This window comes from Benincasa hispida, chromosome 5 (genome assembly GCF_027475165.1).
Source record: "Benincasa hispida cultivar pf3 chromosome 5, pf3_genome.v1.1, whole genome shotgun sequence".
Classification (NCBI taxonomy): Eukaryota; Viridiplantae; Streptophyta; class Magnoliopsida; order Cucurbitales; family Cucurbitaceae; genus Benincasa; species Benincasa hispida.
Window position 1 is genome coordinate 59020490 of NC_143482.1, and position 24024 is coordinate 59044513.

The following is a 24024-nucleotide window of genomic DNA, read 5'->3' on the forward strand; positions in this document are numbered from 1 at the left end:
AGTTTTCCGAACCTTTCAAACCTTTTCAAACCTTTGCAAAATGAAACAAAATTTCATTTTATTCTTCGGTTTTTCCCACTACTGCACGTCTGAGAGAAATTTTAGGCCAATTATCATATAATTAACCAATTAAATTATTAATAAATATAATCATATTATATTTTTACCCTATAGCTTGATATCACATATCTACTATAGTAATTTCTCCTCTACTTGATATAAATCCTATTTATATCTAATTTTCTCCAAAATAATGTATCTCATACATTTAGTCAATTATATCATATATAATTAACCAATCCAATTATATCATATATAATTGAACTTCCTCTTGTCAATTTGAACATTTCAAATTAACCCAAACACTGATTCTCAACTTTATCCAAGCTACCTAGGGGTCCTAATGGACCTATGGCTCAAAGCTCCAACGGTCCGTGAATAGCTGAGTAAACTCTTTAGCCACAAGATCAACCATCTGTTAACCGTTAAGCATTCCAGTAAAGACCAACAGCTGAATTCTTTTTACCATAGATATATTTCTGTGTCCATCGGATATAACCAATTATGAGTACGATGACCCTTCACAGATGCTCGTAAGTACAACTGGGCCAAATTACCATTTTGCCCCTATAGTTACATCTCACTTCTTAAGTACCATTGATTCCTCTAATGAACAATACACCATAGTCCAATTATGTATGAACACCTCTCGGGCCAAGAGAAGGTGTGTGGCGCCACATCGTTCAAGCCCTGGAATAAGCCCTTAAGGGAGCTATCTATCTATTTACCCCTGCTTCGGGGAAGGAGTGAATTCCATTTTGTGTTCCCAGTTCCCAAATTAAACGAATCCCCAAAATGGTAGGTTTGAATCGGCGACCTAGCCACTCGCACTCATACAAATTAAAGGACCGTCCTCAATGGCAGGAGTTCCTAATTCACTCAGGATTGAGGTCATGGTACCTATGGTCATCCTAGTGAAGTGAAGTCTCTGTCATGAACGGTGTTATATAACGAACAGTGTTACATAAATGGGTCGATTCATCTTGCAAACTTTTTACTCCTAACCTTGGGCTATGAACCCTTTAGGCTAAGACATAAAGATGATCTCTTCAAGATTTCCATTTAGAAAAACAGTCTTGACATCCATTTGTCATATCTCATAGTCATAACATGTGGCTATGGAGAAGAGAATTCTTATAGACTTAAGCATAGTAATTGTTGAGATTGGGGTCCTAATTCTCCCGGAGTCTCGTAGTTTTTAAATTTTACACATTGTTATGAATAAAATAAGAGTTATAACCTAAAAAGGTCTCTAGTATAAGAATTAAGAAGGGATACCTGATCCTGGTGAAAGTACAGATATGGCCCGCTTTGTAGAGGTTTGCAAGTGTTGTGAACTATTACAGATGGCAGATCCTGACCATTCATGTGGAGACATGCGAGCGGGGGTGTCCTATACAAAGAATTCTATAAGACCGAACCAGTCTCTTTATATAACACCGTTGATACTTGAGACTTACATCTCACCTAAACGACCATAGGTGACATGATCTCAATCTTGAATGTTATGGGAACTCTTATCTTTGAGGACAGTCCTTTGATTAGTATGGGTGAGAGTGGTTAGATTGCCAACTCAACATACCTACCTTTTTGGGGACTTGTCTGATCTGGGAGCCGGGAACTCAGTTACACAAGATGGAATTCACTCCTTTCCCGAAGTAGAGGTAAGTAGATAGATTACTCCCTTAGGGGCTGATTTGGGTCTTGAACATAGTGACCACAACTTCTTTTTGGAAGAGAGGAATCAGTCATAGTAGGACTATGACTTATGTTCACTAGAGGGATTAGTGTACTTAAGAAGTTAGATGTAACTACAAGGGCATAACGGTTATTGGCCTAGCTATTCTTACGCGCGATCTGTGAAGGATTATCACACTGTTTATTGGTTGATATGGACACAAAATATATCTGTAGTAAGGAGAGTTAAACTATCGGTCTTTAGTGGAATGCCTGACAGTTAACGAATGGTGGATCCTGTGACTAAAGAGTTTAGATAGTTATTCATGTACCGTTGGAGCTTCAAGCTACAGGTTCATAAGGTCCCTTTGGTAGCTCAATGGATTCAAGTTGAGAATCAGCTCTTGGTGTTGATTTGAAATGTTCAAATTGACAGGAGAATATTCGATTATATATGATATGATCGGTGTGATGTATGAGATACATCAAGTGGAGGATTAATTTAAATGAGATTTACATTAAGTACCATGAAATAGAAAAAGAAATATGGTTTATATGTTTCATGAGATGAATTATTAAAACTATAGGTTATAAATAGAATGTGGTAAGTTGGTTATCATATATATATTTATAATAATATTAATTATTGGATAATTATATCTTTTTCTCTAATAACCAATTGAGTGGAAGGTTATTGGTGGTTTCATGATAACCTGAGATAAAAGGAAAAATATTTTCCTAAATTTAGTAGTTGTTGTGAGAGTTTCCATTCTCGGATAGATTCACGGATCGATGTCAAGTGAATAGGATTCACTAAACGATAGCTGAAGAGAAACTAAACGATCGTGGAGTGACACTACTCGATAGTTCATTCAGCTAGCCGTAGCTAAACGATCGTGATCGTTTTGCTATACAATCGCGGGACATTTTCTATACGATAGCTTGCCATCTTCTAAATGATTGGCCATCGTCTATACAATAGACTCTTGTCATCTCCCACTTGCTTAATCGTTTACACAATTGTTACTCCCACAGTCTCTTCCTCTAACCAAGCCCACAAAGAGTCCACACTTCTGGATTCTCACACCAAGAATACCAAGGTAGCTAATGTGGTGGTGTCTTACTCAACTCCACTGAGTCGAGGTTTTGGAGGCCGTTCGATAGGATCGTGATCTCGAAGATAGTTGTGTTTGAGTTCGCTTTGATTGTGTTGTATTGTAGTCACTGTGTTTAAGTGTTTGTGTGTTGCAGTCTTGGAGATTGAACGAGCGTTCGTGATCGAGGGAGTTTGAAGATGAGTCTTCAAAGGTATGATAATCTTTCCCTTGATCTTTGTAAAGCATGAAGTAATTTCGTATTATGCATGACCTGTAAGTTTTCGTTTCTTGACTATAATTGAGTATGTTCAATTTCGAATGAAAATTTAGAACGATCATTCCGCTGCTCATAGAAATCCTCGTGTTTGATTTCCTTCAGTAATAGGGGAAAAATTTTCATCATTATCAACCCCTTCTCTCTAGGTATAACCCTTTGCTACAAGTCTGGCTTTAAAGGTCTTTACCTTTCCAGCTATGTCTCTCTTTCTTTTATAGATCCATTTACACCCTTTGCTACAAGCTCCCATACTGAATTGGAGTACATAGACTCCATTTCAAGGTCCATGACATCGACCCATTGGTCCTTGTCTACGTCATTCATTGCCTGTTTATAGGGAAATGGATCCTCAACACCTCATTTGGTATGACAACCTGAGTTTCAGTTAAATCTAACTAACAGTCAGGTTGTATCACAATCCTCTCATTACGTTGAGGCACTCTCAACAATTGAGAAAGACGAGATTGACCCAAAGTGCTAGCTTTTTCATTAACTTTTGATGAAGGACCAACTGCATAAAAAACCCTTGTTGATTCTTCAGTAGCTTCACTTAATACTATTTTGCTGTGTGGTTTATGATCTATCATGTGGTCTTCCTCTAAAAATGTAGCATTTTTCGATACGAACACTTTATTTTCTTGATGGTCATAGAATAGACCACCTTTCATTTCCTCAGAGTAACCAACAAATTGGCATACCTTGAATGAGGTTCTAACTTCTTAGGATTTGTCACAAACACATTTGCAGAAAACCCCCAGATTTTGAAGTAACGTAAACTCGATTTACGCCCCTTCCATAACACAAAAGGTGTTTCATAAACACTTTTCGATGGAACATTGTTCAAGATATGAACTACGATCTCCACTGCATACCCCCAAAATGAGTTAGGTAATTGAGCATAGCTCATCATAGAATGAACCATATCTAATAAGATTCTATTTCTTCTCTCTGATACACTGTTCGGTTGAGGTGTATCAGCTGTTGAAAGTTGCGATTGAATTCCATTCTCTATCATATAGTCCTGGAATTCTAAATTCATGTACTCTTCACCCCGATCAGATCGAAGTATTTAATTATTTTACCTAATAGGTTTTCAACTTCAACCTTATACTCCTTGAACTTTTCAAAGGCTTTAGACTTATGTTCCATTAGGTATAAGTAACCATACCTCGAATAATCATCTATGAAACAAATGAAGTATTCATACCCTCCTCTAGCATTTTGCATTTATTGGACCACAAAGATCTGAATGTATGAGCTCTAAGGGTTCTTTGCCTCTATAACCTTTTAAACTAAAAGGTCTTTTAGTCATTTTTTCTTCAAGATGGGATTCACAAGAAGGTAACGAGTCATCTTCTAACTTGCAAAGAAGTCCATTCTTTACCAATCTCCCGATCCTATCGAGATTTATGTGACTTAATCTCAAATGCTAAAGTTGCTAAAGATACGTATCATTGTTACTTGAAGTAATTCTTCGCCTTTTTATTTGAGTATTCACAGTTTTAAACATTTCATGATTTTAAAGTGTTTTTTATTTAATTGGTCTTAACACATATAAGTTGTCTTCTAGTTTAGTTGAACAACTTTTTTCATAATGAATGCTTCATTAAATGAAAATGTAACAAAGTACGATTGTTTAATTAAACAAGAAATAGAAACAAGGTTCATCCTCATTTTAGTGACAATGTATAAGTTTTCTAAGAACAAGAATCCATTCCCAAAAAAGAACTTAGCAGCTCCCATTGCACGAGCTGAAATGGTATCTCCCGTTCCATCATTGAGCGTCATTTCACCCTCATTGAGCTATTGAAAGAAACTAATTCCTTGTAAAGAAGAACAAACGTGATTAATGGCTCCCGAATCACGTATTCAGCCATTATGGTCACTTTCCACTAAACAAATTTTCAGGACTAGTAAATCGTATTTACCTTCCTTCTCTTTCTTCTTCTCGGTGAGATACTTGGGGCAATTGCGTTTCCCATGACCATCCACATTGCAGCGGATGCACTTACCCTTTCTTGCCACCTTGGCCTTACCCTTGCCTATCCCAACAGCGGAAGCCTTTCCCTTCCTTCATTTCTTTTTCAGGATCTTCTTATAGCCAAAGAATGAAGGAACAAACTTAGTTCCCGATGATGAACCCTTCTGAAACTTATTGGAATGGACAAAATTTGCCTCTCCTTCTATCAGTCCCTTACCATTCATAAGGGACTGATAATAATGAAACTCATTAAAAATGGTGGTCATGGTGTACTGTATTTTGTTCATAGTTGCATTGCTGCAAAATTGAAGGAAACTCTTTGGAAGAGATTCTAAAATAAAGGACACTTTACTCTACTCATTGATGACCGCATTGTTTGTTTTGATGACATTGAACTGGACTATCAGGTCGAGAACATGTTCTTTCACTGATTGGCCTTCCTTCATGCGCGCATTGTAAATGTACTTGAGGGCCTCATACTGAAATGGACGGTTGTCCAAACATCTCCTGGAGGGGACTCCATGATCTGACGCATAGACATCATGGCTTCATGCTTCCTCGTAAGAACGTCAGATAGACTTACCAAGATGTAGACTCTGGCCTTGTCATTGGCCTTCATCCAACGGTCATAAGCATCGTTTAATGCTTCGAATGCATTGTGGGGGGGACTGAAGGACATTCCTCCATCAAGACGAATTGCAGATCATCAATAAACATAATCGTATTCATGTTAGATTTCCACGTCGCATAGTTTTCATTGGTTAATTTTTTGTTTTTAAGCAAGAAAATGATTGTGGAAGACATGTTGAAACGAATAACAAACAATTGACCATATTAGTTATATTTTTCTTAATCTATTACTTAATTATCCAATCAATTTAGTAAAAACATGTGTAATTATAGAACCCTAATTAAACTATTGATTTAATTTTTGCAACGGTACTTCAAAGGTTTAGAGCAACAGTCACTGAAGGGTGATTAGCTACTCCTCCCCTGAATTGAGACAATCTCAGCTGATCACTAATACCAGAATAACTCTTATTCCTATAGTTTTTAGCTACCATTTTTCGGTCAAAGATTCATTAACTGGCTTAATTCAACCCGTAAGTGTGACCCTCTCATTTTCGAATCCTAAAGGTATGCTTCAACAGACTATCGTAAGGAAAGATAACTATTGAAGATTAACCTACGAAATCCTATCCATTGCTAAAGTGTGCATTGTTCTGACTCCTATGATCAGGCCCTCCGAAGGGATGGTCGCTCCTGGACAACATGCAAGCGAACCATAGGAATCTCACGGTACAACCTAATGAAGGAGACCGTAGGATACGTTGACACGCATCCCTCTCCCACTTACTACAAATACTTCCTCCATTCACCTTGCTAGTGACCTATGCAAATACTTTCTGAAGGGAGTCCATGCCTAGGGCAACACAAAGCCGAGCATGGATCTCATAGTGTGAACTGTTAGGGACGTGAGAGCTGAAATTTGATATATCACATATACCAGTTTTCTCCCACTAAAATATTATAATACTTTTAGGGTTTTATTATACTTAGTTAAAAATCGGCTAATGAATTTATCTAAGCCCTTTTAATTTGCTCAATATAATATTTATATTGAATGATTTAACAATACTTGATTTCATTTATTAAACTGTTTAATAAAATCAATTATTATACCCTTCCACACTACATCCACTTAGTTAAATATTTACCCAATTCACCTTCCAGGTCGGTTCCCAGGTGGAGGTGTTTCGTTTTTGTTAACTTAAATACCCTCGCCTAGATAGAACATTCATGAGACAAAGGTCCCTTATGGGCAATTATTTTATAAATTTAATCTTTTAATGGAATTCATTTAATCCTATTAAAATAAATTAAAAGATTAATCTATTTCTAATCTCATTAGAAATATTTTCAACATAGGTCTAGGTGAATTAATTTTAAACCATTTAAAATTAATTTGGACCTATATTTGCATGTAATTATTGAATATAGATTTTAATCTATCTCATTAAAAACATAACACTTATATTTTAATGCTTTATTAAAACCTATAAATTTGCATTTAATGACATTGATTAAATACAACAATTATACTTATCTAAGTAATGTCATGCTCAATGCAAATTCAATTTTCATTAACACTTATATTAATCATACATGAAAATCAAGTATTCACATGCATCATTCCACCATTCATTATAATAATTATAACATGGCGTGATGCATGAACATGCTTAATGTGATCATACATCCTTATAACATAACACTTATATTATGATGCATGAGCATGCTAATTTAATCACGCATCCATAAAATATAACCCTTATATTTAATTATGATCCATGAACAAGTTTATCCTAAGGTGAGAATTTTTGAATCTATATAACATACAATATGTAATATGAATTCAAACATTAATCTAAACATACATCCAATACATATTTAAATTAACTTAAACAGTAAAAATTGGACTAATTTTTACACTTTAAAATGAATTAAATTAATATAACTAATTTATATTAATCTAATTAATTAAAAAAATACAAAGAACAAAGGAAAACAAAAAAAAACATTGGCAAGACTTGAACCTACGACCTCGTCAAGCTTTTTTTTTTTAAAAAAAAAAATTGTATTATTAGAAATTACCCGTAAAATTTCCAATTTTGAAATTCAACAATGATATAGAAATTACAAACAACACATATATTGAACTTTTTTAATTTGTTCAATCATTTGAAACTTTTCACCAACCTAGCTAAGAAAAGTGCATCCTTAAACATAGTTGTCGTCATATATACTTACAACATAAAATGTTTATAAAATTTAGAATAAAGTCCAAACACGAACAATATAGCTAATTTGTATGTTCTATAGAAGACTATCAACCCACCATGCATATGAACAGTTTCAAAAAGAATGTTCAATCCCAAATATAAACTAAAATCCCAAAAGAACAAATCCAAATATCTACAATTCCAAAATTACACCAACTATATAGATTTAGGTACTCCATATGATCAACACACACGTTTCCAAAATTATAATATGAACATTCTATCACTATATCCAATATCAACAATATATGCCTAAGCCTTATCTTCAAAAAATTGAATGTTAATATCCAAAAAAATGCAAATCGTCACCATCACATGTGGGAACCCAAAAATTCAGTTAGCTCTACTCGCACCTCGTCCAACTCAAATTGACTGTAAGAGTCCCTCGTATCAATCTAATACAAAGCCCAAAAATTGAAGTCAAAAATTGAAGTCAATACATGTTTTGTCAAATGTTAAATTTTTGAACTATTGAGAATAATGCAAATAGGTATTAATTAACAACAAACTGAATTTGTGACTATTTTGCTCCCTTTTGTGATAATATCTCTCATGTATCTCATCACATAGTATCCAAATTTAGTGGTTCCAACTTGTAAAGGATACTGTAATACTATATAAACTAAAATAATTTATGTTGCATACACACTAGGAATAACCTACATATATATGAACTAAAATATGTTTATACTTGCCTTTACGGTTTTCCGTAATATTTGTTTTCGACCTTTATGAATATATTTTTGGGATCAAACGATCACAATAGCCCTATTGCCATGTAATACCCATAAAACAGTAAAATAAAGTCAACTTTAAAATGACGAAAAGCAGCATAGGATAAGAAGTTAACTTACGTGTCTGTTATGTATTTGATATCTACTTGAGATGATGTTTGTAATGAATCAAGATAATAGATGATATCATTATACGCGTTAATAGTCAGTAGTGCCCAATGACCACTAAATAAAATACAAGTAGTATATGTTTAATATTAGTACAAGAACTTTGAATGAATTGACTAGTAAAACTTTACTTACCCTGAATTAAAAGGTGCAAAAATGATTTGGTTTTCTTGTGAAGCCATTAATCTACTACATAGCTTCCGAGCCCTAATTTTTTGAGTGATTTGTCCAACAGATATAAGGGATGGGTTAACAAATATGTGATTTGAAACTTCTTTTGAGTGCAAGTACCTAAAAAGATTAAAAGTTAATAAATGAGTACCTATAATAAATTTGAGTACCTAAACAAATGAAATTATATTTCTTACGTCATATATGCAACCAACGTCAAAGTCTTAACTTATCTCATGCTACAGAAGTCAATAATATCCTCCTGCATAACACAACTCCTTCTACTGATACCAAACAGCTCAACAGGTAGTTAGAAAGAAATGCAGACTCTTTGGCCATTACCTTTTCAACAAACCTAAGTATTGATTTTAAAGGGCAAATTGATTGTAGACTCACAGACAACATCTTTTTCCTTACCAACCATCATTGAAGTTTTATCTTAATGTAACAAAGTGATCATAAAGTAATAATATGAAAGTCTATGAAAGTCATTAATGCGACAATATGGAATTCATAAAAAAAACATAAACTAGTACAACAAATTGAACAAACTTAACTAATTACCTCTAAAGTTTGTTCATGTTTGCGTCCGTTCTTGAAATTCTCATGTTCATCGTTCAGAATGATCATGTCCATATTCACCTTGTCCTCTTGCATAACATCATTCATCTTCACCTTCTTTTTTTACCTTCTTTTTCAATTTATTTTCATATTCAATCTCATATGCCAATCTTGGTTTAGAGCAAGATCCATGTGCAGATGTCATTTCACCTTGTGTCATTTGAATAGCTTCCAATTATTTAATGTACAAACAAAGCACTTCTTTCTCTTGGCTAAGCTCTTCAAATTGAACCCTTCCTTCTTTTGAACACACAAACGCAATGTGTGGACGTTTTACCTGGTCTTGATTCACTCCATAAAAAGATATATCTCCAATGACGGGATTTTTATCTTTTGAACTGGACACTTGCATTGTTTTTTCCACTAAACTAACTCAACTATTTTGTACACTTCGATTCTTATCATAAGACTTTATGTGATAGCGAAATTCATTAATGACATAACTATTATATATAATCACAAAAGGATGAGGACCATGAGCAATCCACCTCAAGTTATCTAAAACTTCAACATTTCCCATCGAAATCTCAATTTCCACCTACCATGAATTTTACCTCAACATAATTAATGATTATTTTTCTGTATAGAAAAGTATCTGTAAGATAGTTAAGTTTAACTTTTTACCTCTTCTCGTAACCAAGGTATGAAAGTTCGATTGTGTTCTTCTTGAATCCATTTTTGATAAGCGACTCTACTTGGGTATTGTAATTGCAATACTATAATATGTTTACTTTTTGAAACATTATAATATAGTTAGGTTTATATGATAAAATTCAATGAAAAACAAAGGTTCACACTTACATATATAATATAGTTAGATCGTTGAAAATTACTCTATATATGGTTGCATATCAATTGAATTTTTCGAAACATATCGATTAGCTTGGTATAGAAGATCTTGTTCAGGTTTGAAAGAAATTTCGATAAGCAATAGTCTACCAATGCTTGAATTGTCTAAACAGTCATCTAATTGGTCAGTGCGAAATCCAATAAGATCCAATCCTTATAAAAAGTCTATCAAAATTCAATAACTTCTTCTTCTATATAACTTTCAGCAATACAACCCTCTAGACGATGTCAATTTCTCACGTATCTTTTTAGAAATTTCATGAATCTTTCAAAGGGATACATCCATAGTAGATATATAGGCCCACAAAGTTTGATTTATCTAACAATGTGTACTACAAGATGCATCGTGATGGTGAAAAATAAAGGAGGAAAATATTTCTCAAGTAAACACATGGTCAACACAATATCTTCTTTCAACTTTTCCAATTGTTGCACAACTACAACTTTATTATAAGATTGAAAAATATACACAACCGACTTATTGCATACCAAACATGTTTTGAAAACACAGATCTTATCGCAATAGGAAACAATTGTTGTAAGATTACATGAAAATCATGAGATTTTATACTATTAAGTTTTAAATCTATCATTGACACAAGTTTTTAACATTGGAAGAATAACCTTTAAGAACCTTCATTTCTGACAATGTCTTCAAAACACAATGAAGATTTTTTTGTCCATGTTAATAGGTGAGAGCTCTGATCGAATTTTCAAATGGACTAAATCACATCTAGCATTCAATCCATCCTAACTTTTTTGGAAATATCAAGAAGCGTGCCCAATATATTCATGCAAACATTTTTTTCAATCTGGATCACATCTAGACAATGTCTAACATGAAGATTTTCTCAATATGGTAGCTAAAAAAAAAAAGAAGATAATCTATTCCAACAACTCTTTGTGTTTCCTTTCACAAATTACTTTTTATTCTTCTTCTTCCCTTTTGAAAATTCAAGATCTTTTGTTCTTGAATATATAGTCTCTTCAGAAAAAGGTACAAACATTGTTCCAAGCTCCTTTTGACCATTAAATGACTTCTTTTGACGTCGGTATGGATGCTTGCGCATCAGAATTTTTCAATGTCTAAGGTATGCTATTTTATTCTCATATTTCAATCTTATATAAGACGTATTATCTTCACAAATTGGACATGTCTTATACCCTTTCACACTACATCCACTAAGATTTCTGTATGCAGGAAAATCACTAATTGTCCATAAAAAAATTGCCTTTGAATTGAATAGTTCTTCTTGATAAGCATCATAGCATTCAACACCATTTTCCCATAAGAGTTTTAAATCTTCAATTAGGTGCTAAGTATGTGTCAATGTCATACCCTGGTTGCTTTGGACCCGATATCAACATTGATAGCATCATGAACTTCATTTTTCTTGCACAACCATGGGGGAAGATTAAATAACCATCACTAAGGGCCAACAACTATATTTAGAACTCATTTCACCATGTGGGTTTATTCCATCGGCTGACAATGCTAAACAAAGATTTCTAGGTTCAGAACCAAAGTCTGGCCACATAAAATCTACTAACTTCCAAGCCAAAGAGTTTACAGGATGGTTAACTTTCGATAAAATTTTGTCCTTTATATTAAAAAAATGGCACCTACAAATGCCACTTACTAATTAATTTTCCATAAATAAAGTGTCGGTAACAAAATAGGTGACAACTTTGACCAAAGTCATGTCCTAGGTGATGACTACTAGAGATAGTGAGATTTGTTGACCAAATAACATCGATGTTTAAAGAAATTTGTTACTTACTAATTAATTTTCAATGCAAACATTTACATAAGTATCTTTGGATCAAACATTCTATTAAATTTTTAGCTTTCTCTGGGTCTTTAGCATAGTATACGTATAATTCTAGTTAAGGGTGAATCTAGAAAATACAATGCAAAGTTCGTAAAACCAATCAATTCTATCTTTATGATTTGAACAAATTTTAGGACCAAACAAACGTTCTAGTAAAAACTAGAGTAGAACAACGCCAAAAATCTCCAAATAAAACATCAAATAGGACCGAACAAACATTTTAGGACTAAAATATGATTCACATTTGAGCAAGAACAATGCCAAAAATCTCCAAATAAAACAAGATCAACTAAGAAAGCAGAGACCAACACTAGAAGAGAAAGAGATAAAACTAGTAAGAAAAAAGAAACAAACATCAGTAAGAGAGAGCACCATCAATTACAAAGAACTGAAAAACCTAAACTACAGAGGAGCACCATCCATTTTAGGAAGAAGAAAGCAAGTAGAATCAAAATGTATGAATTGAACTTATAAAGGGTTTGTGTCAGTACTATCGTCGATATAGCAGCGTGGAACTACCGATTGCAACCATAAAGGGACCGATTGCAAGCGTCAAACCCTAACTTTTGGGAAGAACTTTGAAGACGATGGAGGACGATGAAGCGAAAAGCACGAGTGTCGATCAATTTTCTTTCCATATACGATGGAAGCCAAATTTGCACACGAGGATTTTTTAGTTTTTAAGAAAATTAGTTATACTTGAGGTTTTAAAAATGACAAGAAAAGAAAATTAAACTTTACGATTTTTAACTATCATGTACTTAGTCAACGTGAAAAATATCTGAAAAATTCACAATTCCTCCGCCTTTTTCATTATTTTTGACATTTTTATATATTACTTGACATTTTTTTCATAAAAATATTAAATAATGTTTTTTTTTGTAGTAGTGTGGAGATACGTGAGAATCAAAACTTCCAACCTAAGGGGAGGACTATATGTCAACAATAACAACCAGTCACTTTTAACATAAAAAACTAATGTCTATTTGGCAGAAAAATAATGAAAAGAGAATCAAAGACATAATCAATGTTTAAAATATTTTATTATTAATTTAATAAGAATAGAATTCTATTGAATTCTTTATTATCGCATGTAGATGAATCATTTCCCTCCATCGTCAATATTACATATCTATTTATAAACTTTTTACATATATATTTATAAAGTTTTTCTTTATTTCCATTGTGCATCACCACATTGCCAAGGAGGGCAACTCTCTTGGGCAATATCTTTGATTTGAACTCCAGTATCGTAAATCGTAAATCGTTCCAGCTTTCCAATTTGCAGGAAGTACGGACTTTGCCCAAACCTATTTTCCATCGTATCCAGAAGTCACCACCATTCTCAATTGTAATGCACCTTCAGGTACATTGTCTGTTTCCCAAACAGCTCCATAACTTCTCTTCATATGGCTCCAATCTGAGGTCCCAACTTGAGCAATATCAACAGCAACCATGTCTGTTTGGCCACCTTGGTAGAAGTATTTTATTGCCAACTTGAATGGATTGTAACTTGATTCTTCCACTCTCATAAACAAATTTTTGTTTGGATATTCACATGGCACCCTATCAAAATAAAAGAAGGGTAATTGCAATTGGTAACATTTTTATGAATAATAATCAAGTGTATAACATTAGTTTAAAAAAATGCAAATATAGACAAGTTTATTAGCGATAGACTTCCATCGTTGATAGACTTCTATCGTTTATAGACTCTTGCCAATGGACTTCTATCAGTAATATCGTCTATCACTAATAGACTATTCAAATTTATCCATATTTGCAATTTTTTTACATTATGTTATATCTACTAATATTTTGGGTCTAATGTCTATATTTGCAACTGTCCATAAAAGAATCATTATACGTATAGATATTTGTTTTTATTATATATACATAAAGTTAAAGGTATATTGTTGTTATATATCATTAAAAAATTGGCTAAATTATATATATCCCTAAACTTTGCCTTATGTTTTTAAAAAGTACTCTTCAAAAGTTGCAATATTTCTCTTTACAATTTTCATAAACATTTCAAAAATTAAACTGCACTTCTTAGAGTATGAAAATTGTTAGAATGTTGATGAAACATCGGCGTGTGAATGTCGTTTCTCCCAACCTATTCCTAACAAAGCGTCCTATTGACCGTCGTCATATCGATTTTTTGTCCATTATTTTAAAGATTTCTATACTTTCAAAAACTCATATGAAATCAACGGTAACATTGCAACTTTTTAAAGAACTAATAAGAGTATTTTTAAAACAATGGGCAAATTTCTATCCATGTACACACTTTCAATTGTCAAAGTTTAATCTCTATACTTTCAATAAATCTTAAATTTAATCTCTCAAAATTATTTTTTTAAAATCAAGATTGGTTAAATAATAATAATTGTTTTCAAGCAAGAAAATGCATATTATGTAAATATGTTTCTAAAATTTATTGTGAAAATACTAATAGACAATAAGTACGAATAGTATGGACTAAACTTAAGATTTATTAAAATTACAAATACTAAAATGGACATTTGAAAGTATAAGAACTGAAATTCAACAACTCTCGAAGTAGATGGACTAAAATGATATTATAACATTTTTATTATTTTAATAATCTAATTTTATAAATAATTGAAAGCTCACCTCTTGTATTCAACATCAACCACTCCAAGATTCAAAAGATCTGAACCTTTACCATTGAGAGCCATAGTAAAGAAAGCCTTTGGACTAAGAACAAGGTCTGTTACATTGTCATTATTTTGATCTGTCAATACCACCTTAGTTCCTACTGTATTGCAAAGCCTTCTATTTTTGCACCTTACCTACAAATATTATACTTAATTAATAACCATATACTTTTCAATATCATCAAAGTATTTAATTTCAAAGAAAAAAAAAATAGATGTATTTATTTACTTGATAGCAAGCCCCACAACCAGCTCCTTGTTTATAAAGAGAAGGCACAGCAGCTGCAAAGAAGCCATTAGAGAACTGCAATGCCAAGTTTCCATAACCATATGCTCCCCCATCTGAAATGTCAAATATAATATATACAAAAATTATATATTTTAACAGTTTTAAATGAAAGGTAAAATAAAAATGCAATTAGTTGTATCCTGGTTTCCTCCCATCTTTTTGCAACTCACCCCCAAACTTCACAGTAGAAAGAACCCAAAAATAGTAAATAATAATAATAATAATAATAATAATAATAATAATAATATTTGAGTGGATCTTAGGGTGCACCCATCTTTTTACAACTATACAATAATAAAAGAACAAAAAGTAATATTTGGATGTTGTCAACCTCTCGCTTTCAATCACAAAGGAAAAAGAAAATAATAAACTATTTCTTTAAAAAAAGAAAAGTTCACCATGTGGTAATTTCTGATTAGATACCTGGGTGGGTTGTACAAAGATAGGTACAGCTCAAGATACATGTAAGTATTTTTCTAAAAAAAAAAAGAAGAAGAAGAAAGAGTTTGCACCACATGACAAACTAGGGTTACATCACCGAGTTGGGTTGCAAAAACTGAGTGCAATCGAGTATGTATGCAAGTATTTTTCTACAATTAAAAAACATATAAATAATATTTATTTACACGTAGTAGATGATTCATATAGATGACTTGCTTTAGATTCGAAAATACATCGATCACAAATAATAGTAGAAGATGAAAAAGAGAGAGAGCTAAGATTCAAAGATAATAATAATAAAAAAAATAATACTTGAATGGATCTTAGGTTGCACCCATCTGTTTTGCAGCTCACACCAACTATACCATAGAAAAAAAAAACTCAAAAATAGTAAAAAAAAAAAAAAACAAAACAAAACAAAAAGTAATACTTGGATGCACTCTCCTTTTTCAATTGTAAAGGGAAAATAAAAAAAATAAAAAAAAATAAAAAAAAATAAACTATTTTTTAGTAAAAAGAAATTTGACACATGACAATTTGTGATGGGATAGCTAGGTGGGTTGTACAAAGATCATATGTGATGAACCCGAGTATATTTGAAGAAGAAAAAAAGGAAGAGTTTGTGTCAAATGATAAAACTAGGATTGGATCATTGAGTTGAGTTGCAATAAATGAGTGCCACTGCGTATGCATGCAAGTTTGTTTTTATAAAATAAAAACCACGAATAATATTCGGTTACATGTTGTAGGCAATTCGTAAAGATGGCTAGCTTTAGATTGGAAAATGCATCGATCACAAGCAGTAACAGAAGAGATGAAAAAAAGAGATGAAAAAGGGAAAGAGAAATCTAAGAAACCAAGTCATTTTGGTAAGGAAAGTGTATGAGATGAATGAGTGTGAGGAAGAAGGCATGAGGATGATGATACTTATATAGGTGTCTCAAAGATTGGATAATTACTGTGAAATTTTTGCCTAATTCAAGACAAATTGGGTTTGCTTTTGCTTTTTTGTGAATGGATTTCCATTTATGACACTTCTATTAGAAGCATCATTTCTTAATGATCGAAATGATATTGAGTAAGGCAACAAAATATCATTTTTCGAAGGCAACAAAATTTCGATCATAAATTTTGTATGACACTTCTATAATAGAACCTATTATAGGCATTTTCGATCATCACTTTGGAATTTAACTGCAAAATTGAGTAGATAAAGACTGCCCCATTTGATAACTATTTCATTTTTCTTTTTTAGTTTTTGAAAATTAAACCTACTTCATCCTCATTTCTTATAATGATTTGCATCTTTATCAAGTACAGTGATTGAATTCTTAGTCAAATTCCAAAAACAAAAACAAGTTCAAAAAACGAAATGTCATATACTAAACGGGGCCTATTAACTTCTAAAAACTTGTTTTTGTTTTTGGAATTTGACTAAAAATTCAATCACTGTACTTGATAAAGATGCAAATCATTGTAAAAAAATGGGGATGAAGTAGGTTTAATTTTCAAAAACTAAAAAAGAAAAATGAATTAGTTACCAAATGGGGCAATCTTTATCTACTCAATTTTGCAGTTAAAGTTTGAGAGGTATGTGACTTGATAATGGGTATATGTTTTTGTTCACACGAGGTTTCTAGAGAAACTTGTTTCGTGGATTTGAACTTCGTATTTGTATTGATTTTAGTATAGCAAGTACAATCTCTAATATATGATTCTTTGATGCGTTCAAAATAAACTTTAATATTTAAACTAACTGATCTTCTTGGTTGATCGGCCTTTGACCTTCTTAGATGATCGACTTTTGGGCTTGTTGATCTTATTGAATGATCGATCTTTGGGCCTGTTGATCTTCTTGGAGGATTAGTGTTCGCACGAGGCTTCCAGAGAAACTTGTTTCATGGAGTTGAACTTGAGTTGGTGTTGATATTGATATTGATTTGATGTGATGTGGTTCAATCTCTAATACTTGATCCTCTTATTCTCTCTCATTTGAATGTGTACGCCTGATTTGAGGAAGCGGAGCACGTGATGTTCTTGGAATTGAAGTCTTGGAAGAATACTTGTGTCACACCCCCTCCCAGATTATCCTTTTATTCTGGAAGAGGATATGACCGTGGTAGTTACTAGTCCTACTACCAGCACTCATCACCCAAGCCTTCTAATCTAAATACCAACCTATTCATCTCATTAGTAATATACGCAAACAGCTAACCTCCCTTAAGGTTCTACAAAGATTACATAAATACATGCATACTGCCAAGACATTACTTTTATAGAAAAAATATTCACATGTGGCCCAAGCATTCCTATGGAAGCCCTAGTCCCTCACAAAACATGTGTACATAAACAGATCATCAACCTAAGTCTTTTAATAAGCCGAGTCTTTTGGTGGCAAGCAGCAGCAGGATCAATCTTGAAGAAACTGACCGCTACCTGAAAAGGGAAAACACAGAAATTCTGTGAGCTAAAAGCTTAGTGAGTGACTATAGAATCGTAAAGCAACAATCGTAGCATTACTATAAACATGTAAATATACCAATGAGTAAACTCAAACAATTGTCTCTATATGTAACTATAAACCATTCTTTAACATCATTAAACATTATTATTCCCTAGTTGAGAACGAACCTAAACGCTCTAGCTCCCAAACGTTTATTACCGACCAAGAGACCCATACTTCGGTCTCTCATTCATAACTGCCTACGTGCACGTGGCCACACTAAGTACCCTCATATTTTAGGTACTTTCGCTCAGATACCTTCTGAAATTTGTCCTTCAATATCGAGCTACTATGATACCTTCTCATATGTCTTTCGGTATCAAATTGGCCAAATACCTTCTCAAATGTCCTTCAGTATCAAATTGGCCAGGTATCTTCTCAAATGTCCTTCGGTACCTAATTGGTTAGATACCATCTCAACGTCCTTCGGTATCAAATGTGTATTTTGTAACATCAAATTAAGTTCCATTGCCTAGTATTTACACAAGAGTTGTTCCATTGCCACTCATTTATACAAGAACTCATTCTCTCATAGCCTTCCTCTAGGAAACATATATCAAAATCAAAAACATAGCTTTTGTAATAGTTACACAATATACCTTAGCCGGTGTTACACACATACAAGCCGGGAAACATGCATTAAGTTATTCTCCAACCATTTTTTGCTTGAGGAAGTATAAATACATCATTAATGTCACTGTGCTTTACTTGATCATATATGCATGAGTATTGGAAACCTTAAGTTTACTTAGTCACTCACCTTTCATCAGGCACTTATTGGTTTATACGTTTCCTCTAGCTCTTCTTGGCCTGAAAAGATACAATTCCCGATTAAACTACTTAGAATTTCTAGTAAAATACCTCAAATAATTCATTTATTAAAGGAACTTCCATCAATATAGACAGCTTTACTGGCGAGATTCCCTTGAGCGAGGTCAGCGAGATCCCCTTGAGCGATGCTAGCGAGATCCCTCTGAGCGATGCTAGCAAGATCCTCCTGAGCGATACCAGGGAGATCCTCTAGAGCGATACCAGCGAGATCCTCTAGAGCGAGTTCAAACTTTTCCTGTGAAATGTTTAGCGACACTCACCTCAATTCCTAGCGAGATTTCCCCCTACAACGAGATCCTTCTTACAAAATCAGCGATATTTCCTTTATAAACGAGATCTTCATGCCCAAACCTCGCTATAATTCTCCACAATGAACTGTTTGCTTGTTCTTCACAAACAGCTGTCTACTTATGCACCGATTCCCTGTTATAACTTCAAAAAATCATAACTCAAAATCCAGAGCTCTTTTCAAGAAACTTCCTTATACAAACTTGTTTAGATTTGAGTTACTTCCTTACCTTAAAATTTCAGTCCATAATTTCTTATAGTTTAGCTTGGAACTTTCAAACTTCATCTCGAGCCCTGATTAATCTGTGGTTCTGCCTCTTCTGCAAATTCTCCACTTTTGTTCTTCTCCTCTTGCAATCTTTCTCCAGCAAGACAACCTTGAAAACTAGATTCTCCCAGCTCTCAAATGGCACCGAATTCGCTAAATTTGCTCTTGTCAATTGCCGAAACCATGCTTTTGAAATTTCACTTCCCTTTTAATCTTGTTGCCGCTTCCTGAGTTCAAAGAGTAGATTGCTACGTCACCCCACACTTAGTGTCTCCAGCCAGATTAATGATTGAGTTTCTTTATTTAATATATTTCCTTCCCTTAATTCATAAGTCCTATAAACAACATGAATTTCTACTTAATAAATATGTAATATAACATCCCTTGGCTAAACATGCTTATCTAGGGAACCTAAGTTCGGGGTTTACAGCTTTTATCTCCAAAGGACTTCAATTTTCAATTGTGGTCAACTTCTAGAAACTTATTTTGTGGAAATCTCATCTAAATTTCAACAATTCTAAATTTCAATCATAAGTTTCTTTGTTCGCACGAGGTTTTTGGAGTTATTTCGTGGAATGAACTTGAGTTGGAGTTAATGTTGATTTGATGCGTTGTGGTTCGATCTCTAGTATTTGATTCTCTGATTCTTTCTCGGTTGAATGTGTGTGTTTGACTTGAAGGAGTAAAGTGCGTGAAGACTTGTATCTTCAAGGAGTGTGCAGCTTCAGTAGTCTAAAAGTAGTCTAAGAGTCTTCCAATTGTTGGGAGAATTCTCTTTGGACTCTTTGGAATGTAGAATTACTGACCCCACAAATGAAGAGAACACCTCTATTTATAACGTTCTATGGTGGGCCTCGTGGGCTTGGGCTTAGTTTGTCCATGGGTCTAGCTCCTGAGCCTGATTAGTTGGACTTAGACTTGTTTGGTCCATGGGTTTGGCGGCCTGATTAGTTGGACTTAGACTTGTTTGGTCCATAGGTCTGGCTTTTGGGCCCAATTAGTTAGATTTGGACACATTTGGGTCAAATTCAGCCCATTTTTTGGTTTAGTTGGACTTCAACCCAAATAATAATATCAAATTTGGTCAAATTAATCCTATCTGATCCAACAATCATGATGAAACTACGTGACGTCATCACAATTTGTCTTCAACTCCAATTTGGGACACATGTCAACTCTTAATTGGTTTCAAATTTGAGGATCTGAAATTACTGACAATTTGTGAATGGTCCAAAATTTCTCATTCAACCGTTTCATTTTTGGATTTTCTTTTATTAGTTGGATATGGTTCTTTAACACTTTTTAAAATTGATTTTGAATAGGTATTAATTTTACCTTTAATTTGTGTTTATATGTTTAGTATTTAGGTTGAATGAAATTTCTTTGAACTCTATCACGACATGTCATTTCACGCGTCGGGAGGTGTTTGTTAACTTAATGCCTACAAGGCAAAGCGTTGGAATAGTCAATTATTTCCGACGACAAAAAATACCATCATCAAAACACCTATCCCTCGACGCTAAACAGATCTTTTTTTAACTTAGTTAAAGTGCTCAACTAGGAGAAAATATACATTTTCTTTTTGTAAACTCTAAATTTTTTTTTATTCATTGTAATCTCTATATAAAGTAGAACTTACTTTCACACGAAACTGGATTTAGTCCCGAATTTACGATGAACTGCCATATTTCAAATTACTGTGTCTCTATTTTTTTATATTCGATCCATTCACTTGTGAAAGGAAGAAAAGTTTGCTTTTATATATTTACTGTCCTGTTGGATCTCTTTTTGTAGAGGTTTTAGTATATATTTATCTACTTTTAACTAATATATTTCCAAATATTGTAATGTTGTCACCAAATTTTAGAAATTATAATTATAATACCTATAGATTTATATTTTGATGAGAAAATTAACTGATTGAATTCTTTCAAACATACTAAGTAGTTTATTTATAAATAGTAGAACTCCATTGAATTCTTTCATCATTGAATATATTTAAATAAACAGAAAATACATAAACAAGTAAAATAAAAGGAGAATGCATTGAGGCTTGTCTTTATTTTCTTTATTTCCATTGTCCATCACCACATTGCCAAGGAGGGCAATATTCAAAAGCAATATCATTAATTTGAACTCCAGTATCATAAATTTCTCCATTTTTCCAATCAGCTGGGAGCACAGAACCTGCCCAAATCCATTTTCCATTATCATATCTTGAAGTTATTACCATTCTCAATTGCAATCCTCCTTCAGGTACACTATTGATATCCCACATGGGTCCATAATTTCTTTTCATAGGCCGCCATTTTGGTAAACCAACCTACGAAAGTCGACATCAAGTTAATCAGCATTGAATTTGGTATATAGTAAGAGTCTGCATGAAATGACTTTCAAAGTACTTAAAAATGTAATTTTAGTCAAACCTGAGCTATGTTAACCGCTTGTATGTCTGTTTGACCTCCTTGATATAGGAATTTGATTGCCAAATAATATGGTTTGTGGCTCCATTCTACCACTTGTACCAACAGATTTTTGTTTTTGTATTCACAAGGTATCCTGCAATTCCATGAATGGTAATTATAAAACACAAAAAATGAGTTGATTTTTTTAATTAGTTCTATATGTAACAAATAACTAACCCATATATATTGGATTCCAAAAGCAAGCATAGCTCTACTAACATTTAATGTGTTAGTTACCATGAAGATTGTGGTTCGATTACCTCTTGTATTCTACATCGATGAGTCCAGTATTCAAAAGTTGTTGACCTTTTCCTTTTAAAGCCATTGCAGAGAAAGCTTTCTTACTAAGAACAATATCTGTTCTATTATCATTATTTTGATCTGTCAAAACTATTTTAGTCCCCGCTGTATTGCATAGACGTTTGTCCTTGCATCTTACCTATAAAAATCAAACAACTCTCTTAGGTTACATAATCAATAATGTTTTAAGGAAGAAAAAATGACCCGATTGAAAGAAAATCGAGGGAAAAGAAAAATACTTGAAGCTGCAACCAATTGTCTAACCACAGTTTGCTATGTAACAAACTTTGTTTTTATAAATATTTTTTAATTTTTTGTGTTAAAGTGGGCCGAAAAAAATGGGTGCAACTCAGGATGCACCCACGTATCTTTCAAACATTCATACCTGATAACAAGCGCCACAACCTACTCCTCGCTTATAAAGGGAAGGGACAGCAGCTGCAAAGTACCCTTGAGAGATTTCCAATGCCAAATTTCCATAACCACAAGCACCTCCATCTACATCAAATCAAGCAAAACCAATAAATTAATTAGTGGCATTCATCATTCATTCCACTAAAAATGAACTTGTGATGATATGTAAATGGTGTAAAACTTATTCAACTTCCAAAAAGAAATTAAAATGAAATGAAAACTAAATCTTTACATGAAGTAGGTGAATCTTCATAGTAATGAGCAGCTTTGGATTGACGAACACAACGATTACAGGGAGGAAAAGAAGCCGTAGTAGAGGAGACAAGCAAGAAGAAGGTGAGAAACCAATACATTTTTCTTTTTCTTCTTTCCGGGGAGAAATGATGCTTTATGAGTTGTGAGAGATAAGTAAGAAAAACTTATGCTTATATAGATTCTTTAAGGTAAGTAGGCTTGGATAAGAAGTAATAGGTCAATGTTTTGAACAAGGCAAATGGGATTTGAATTGATAATAATATTTAATACCCAGGATTTGTACTGCAAACGTAGGTGAGAATAAAGATATATAAATAAATAAATAAAAACGCCAATAGGTTAGAGAAACAATGAGTACAAAATCTTTAACCAAGTTTAGTAGCTTTTCTGAATGGTTCATATTGTCCTTGTTTTTCATAAAGTTCAATCATCGCAGGTAAACTTTGAAGGCTTTTCATATTGAAATTCCATTCAAATTGAAAATATCGTGGCTTTATCCATTAAATTAAACACAAGCTAACATCATCATGAGTATAACTCAACTGATATAAATATATACTCTCGATTAAGATATCAAAGGTCTGAATTCTCCAACTTCACATGATTTGAACTAAGAGGAGGAAAAAAAACATAAAAGAACTAATACTTGATGAACTTATATTTTTCATTTGAGGTTTGATTTTCTCTTTTGCTCGTTTTCATGTTGTTTACTTGTTTCATTTACTCCGACTTTGTTCTTTGATGGTTCCTATTCATAGCTCTGAATTTCGTTCGGTATGATTTTATATATCTTCACTTTGTTTGTTTCGTCTGGTAAACTTCCCTTGTAACCTGTATATATCTAGCAAAAAAAAAAAATTGCATTCTCAATCTATTCTTCTGCATATTGATATTTGTTCTCGCAACAATCTGTCCAAAGAGGAAGATCTACTCTGTTCTTCACCGTTCTCGTTTCTTGCTAAGCTCTTCGACTCTA

General features: G+C 33.2%; 1 protein-coding gene and 1 pseudogene across 1 annotated transcript; both read right to left on the bottom strand.

Moving 5' to 3' along the window:
* Positions 1-13484: 13484 nt before the first annotated feature.
* LOC120078595 (expansin-like A2) lies at positions 13485-16589 on the bottom strand (annotated as a pseudogene).
* A 4946-nt stretch (positions 16590-21535) lies between these two features.
* LOC120078535 (expansin-like A1) lies at positions 21536-23184 on the bottom strand. Its single transcript, XM_039032812.2, has 5 exons — positions 23026-23184; positions 22765-22877; positions 22340-22518; positions 22041-22173; positions 21536-21937 (listed from the first exon to the last, which is right to left on the bottom strand). Exons 1-5 carry the CDS (start codon positions 23144-23146, stop codon positions 21683-21685), a joined length of 801 nt encoding a protein of 266 aa, XP_038888740.1. The 5' UTR covers positions 23147-23184; the 3' UTR covers positions 21536-21682.
* Positions 23185-24024: the final 840 nt, after the last annotated feature.

Excerpts from the sequence above, each read along its gene's own strand:
- LOC120078535 (XM_039032812.2), bottom strand. The coding sequence starts at position 23,146 with ATGTATTGGTTTCTCACCTTCTTCTTGCTTGTCTCCTCTACTACGGCT. Across the intron at positions 22,878-23,025 it reads TGAAGATTCACCTACTTCAT|ATGGAGGTGCTTGTGGTTAT; the intron begins GTAAAGATTTAG and ends GATTTGATGTAG. Across the intron at positions 22,519-22,764 it reads GTTGTGGCGCTTGTTATCAG|GTAAGATGCAAGGACAAACG; the intron begins GTATGAATGTTT and ends TGATTTTTATAG.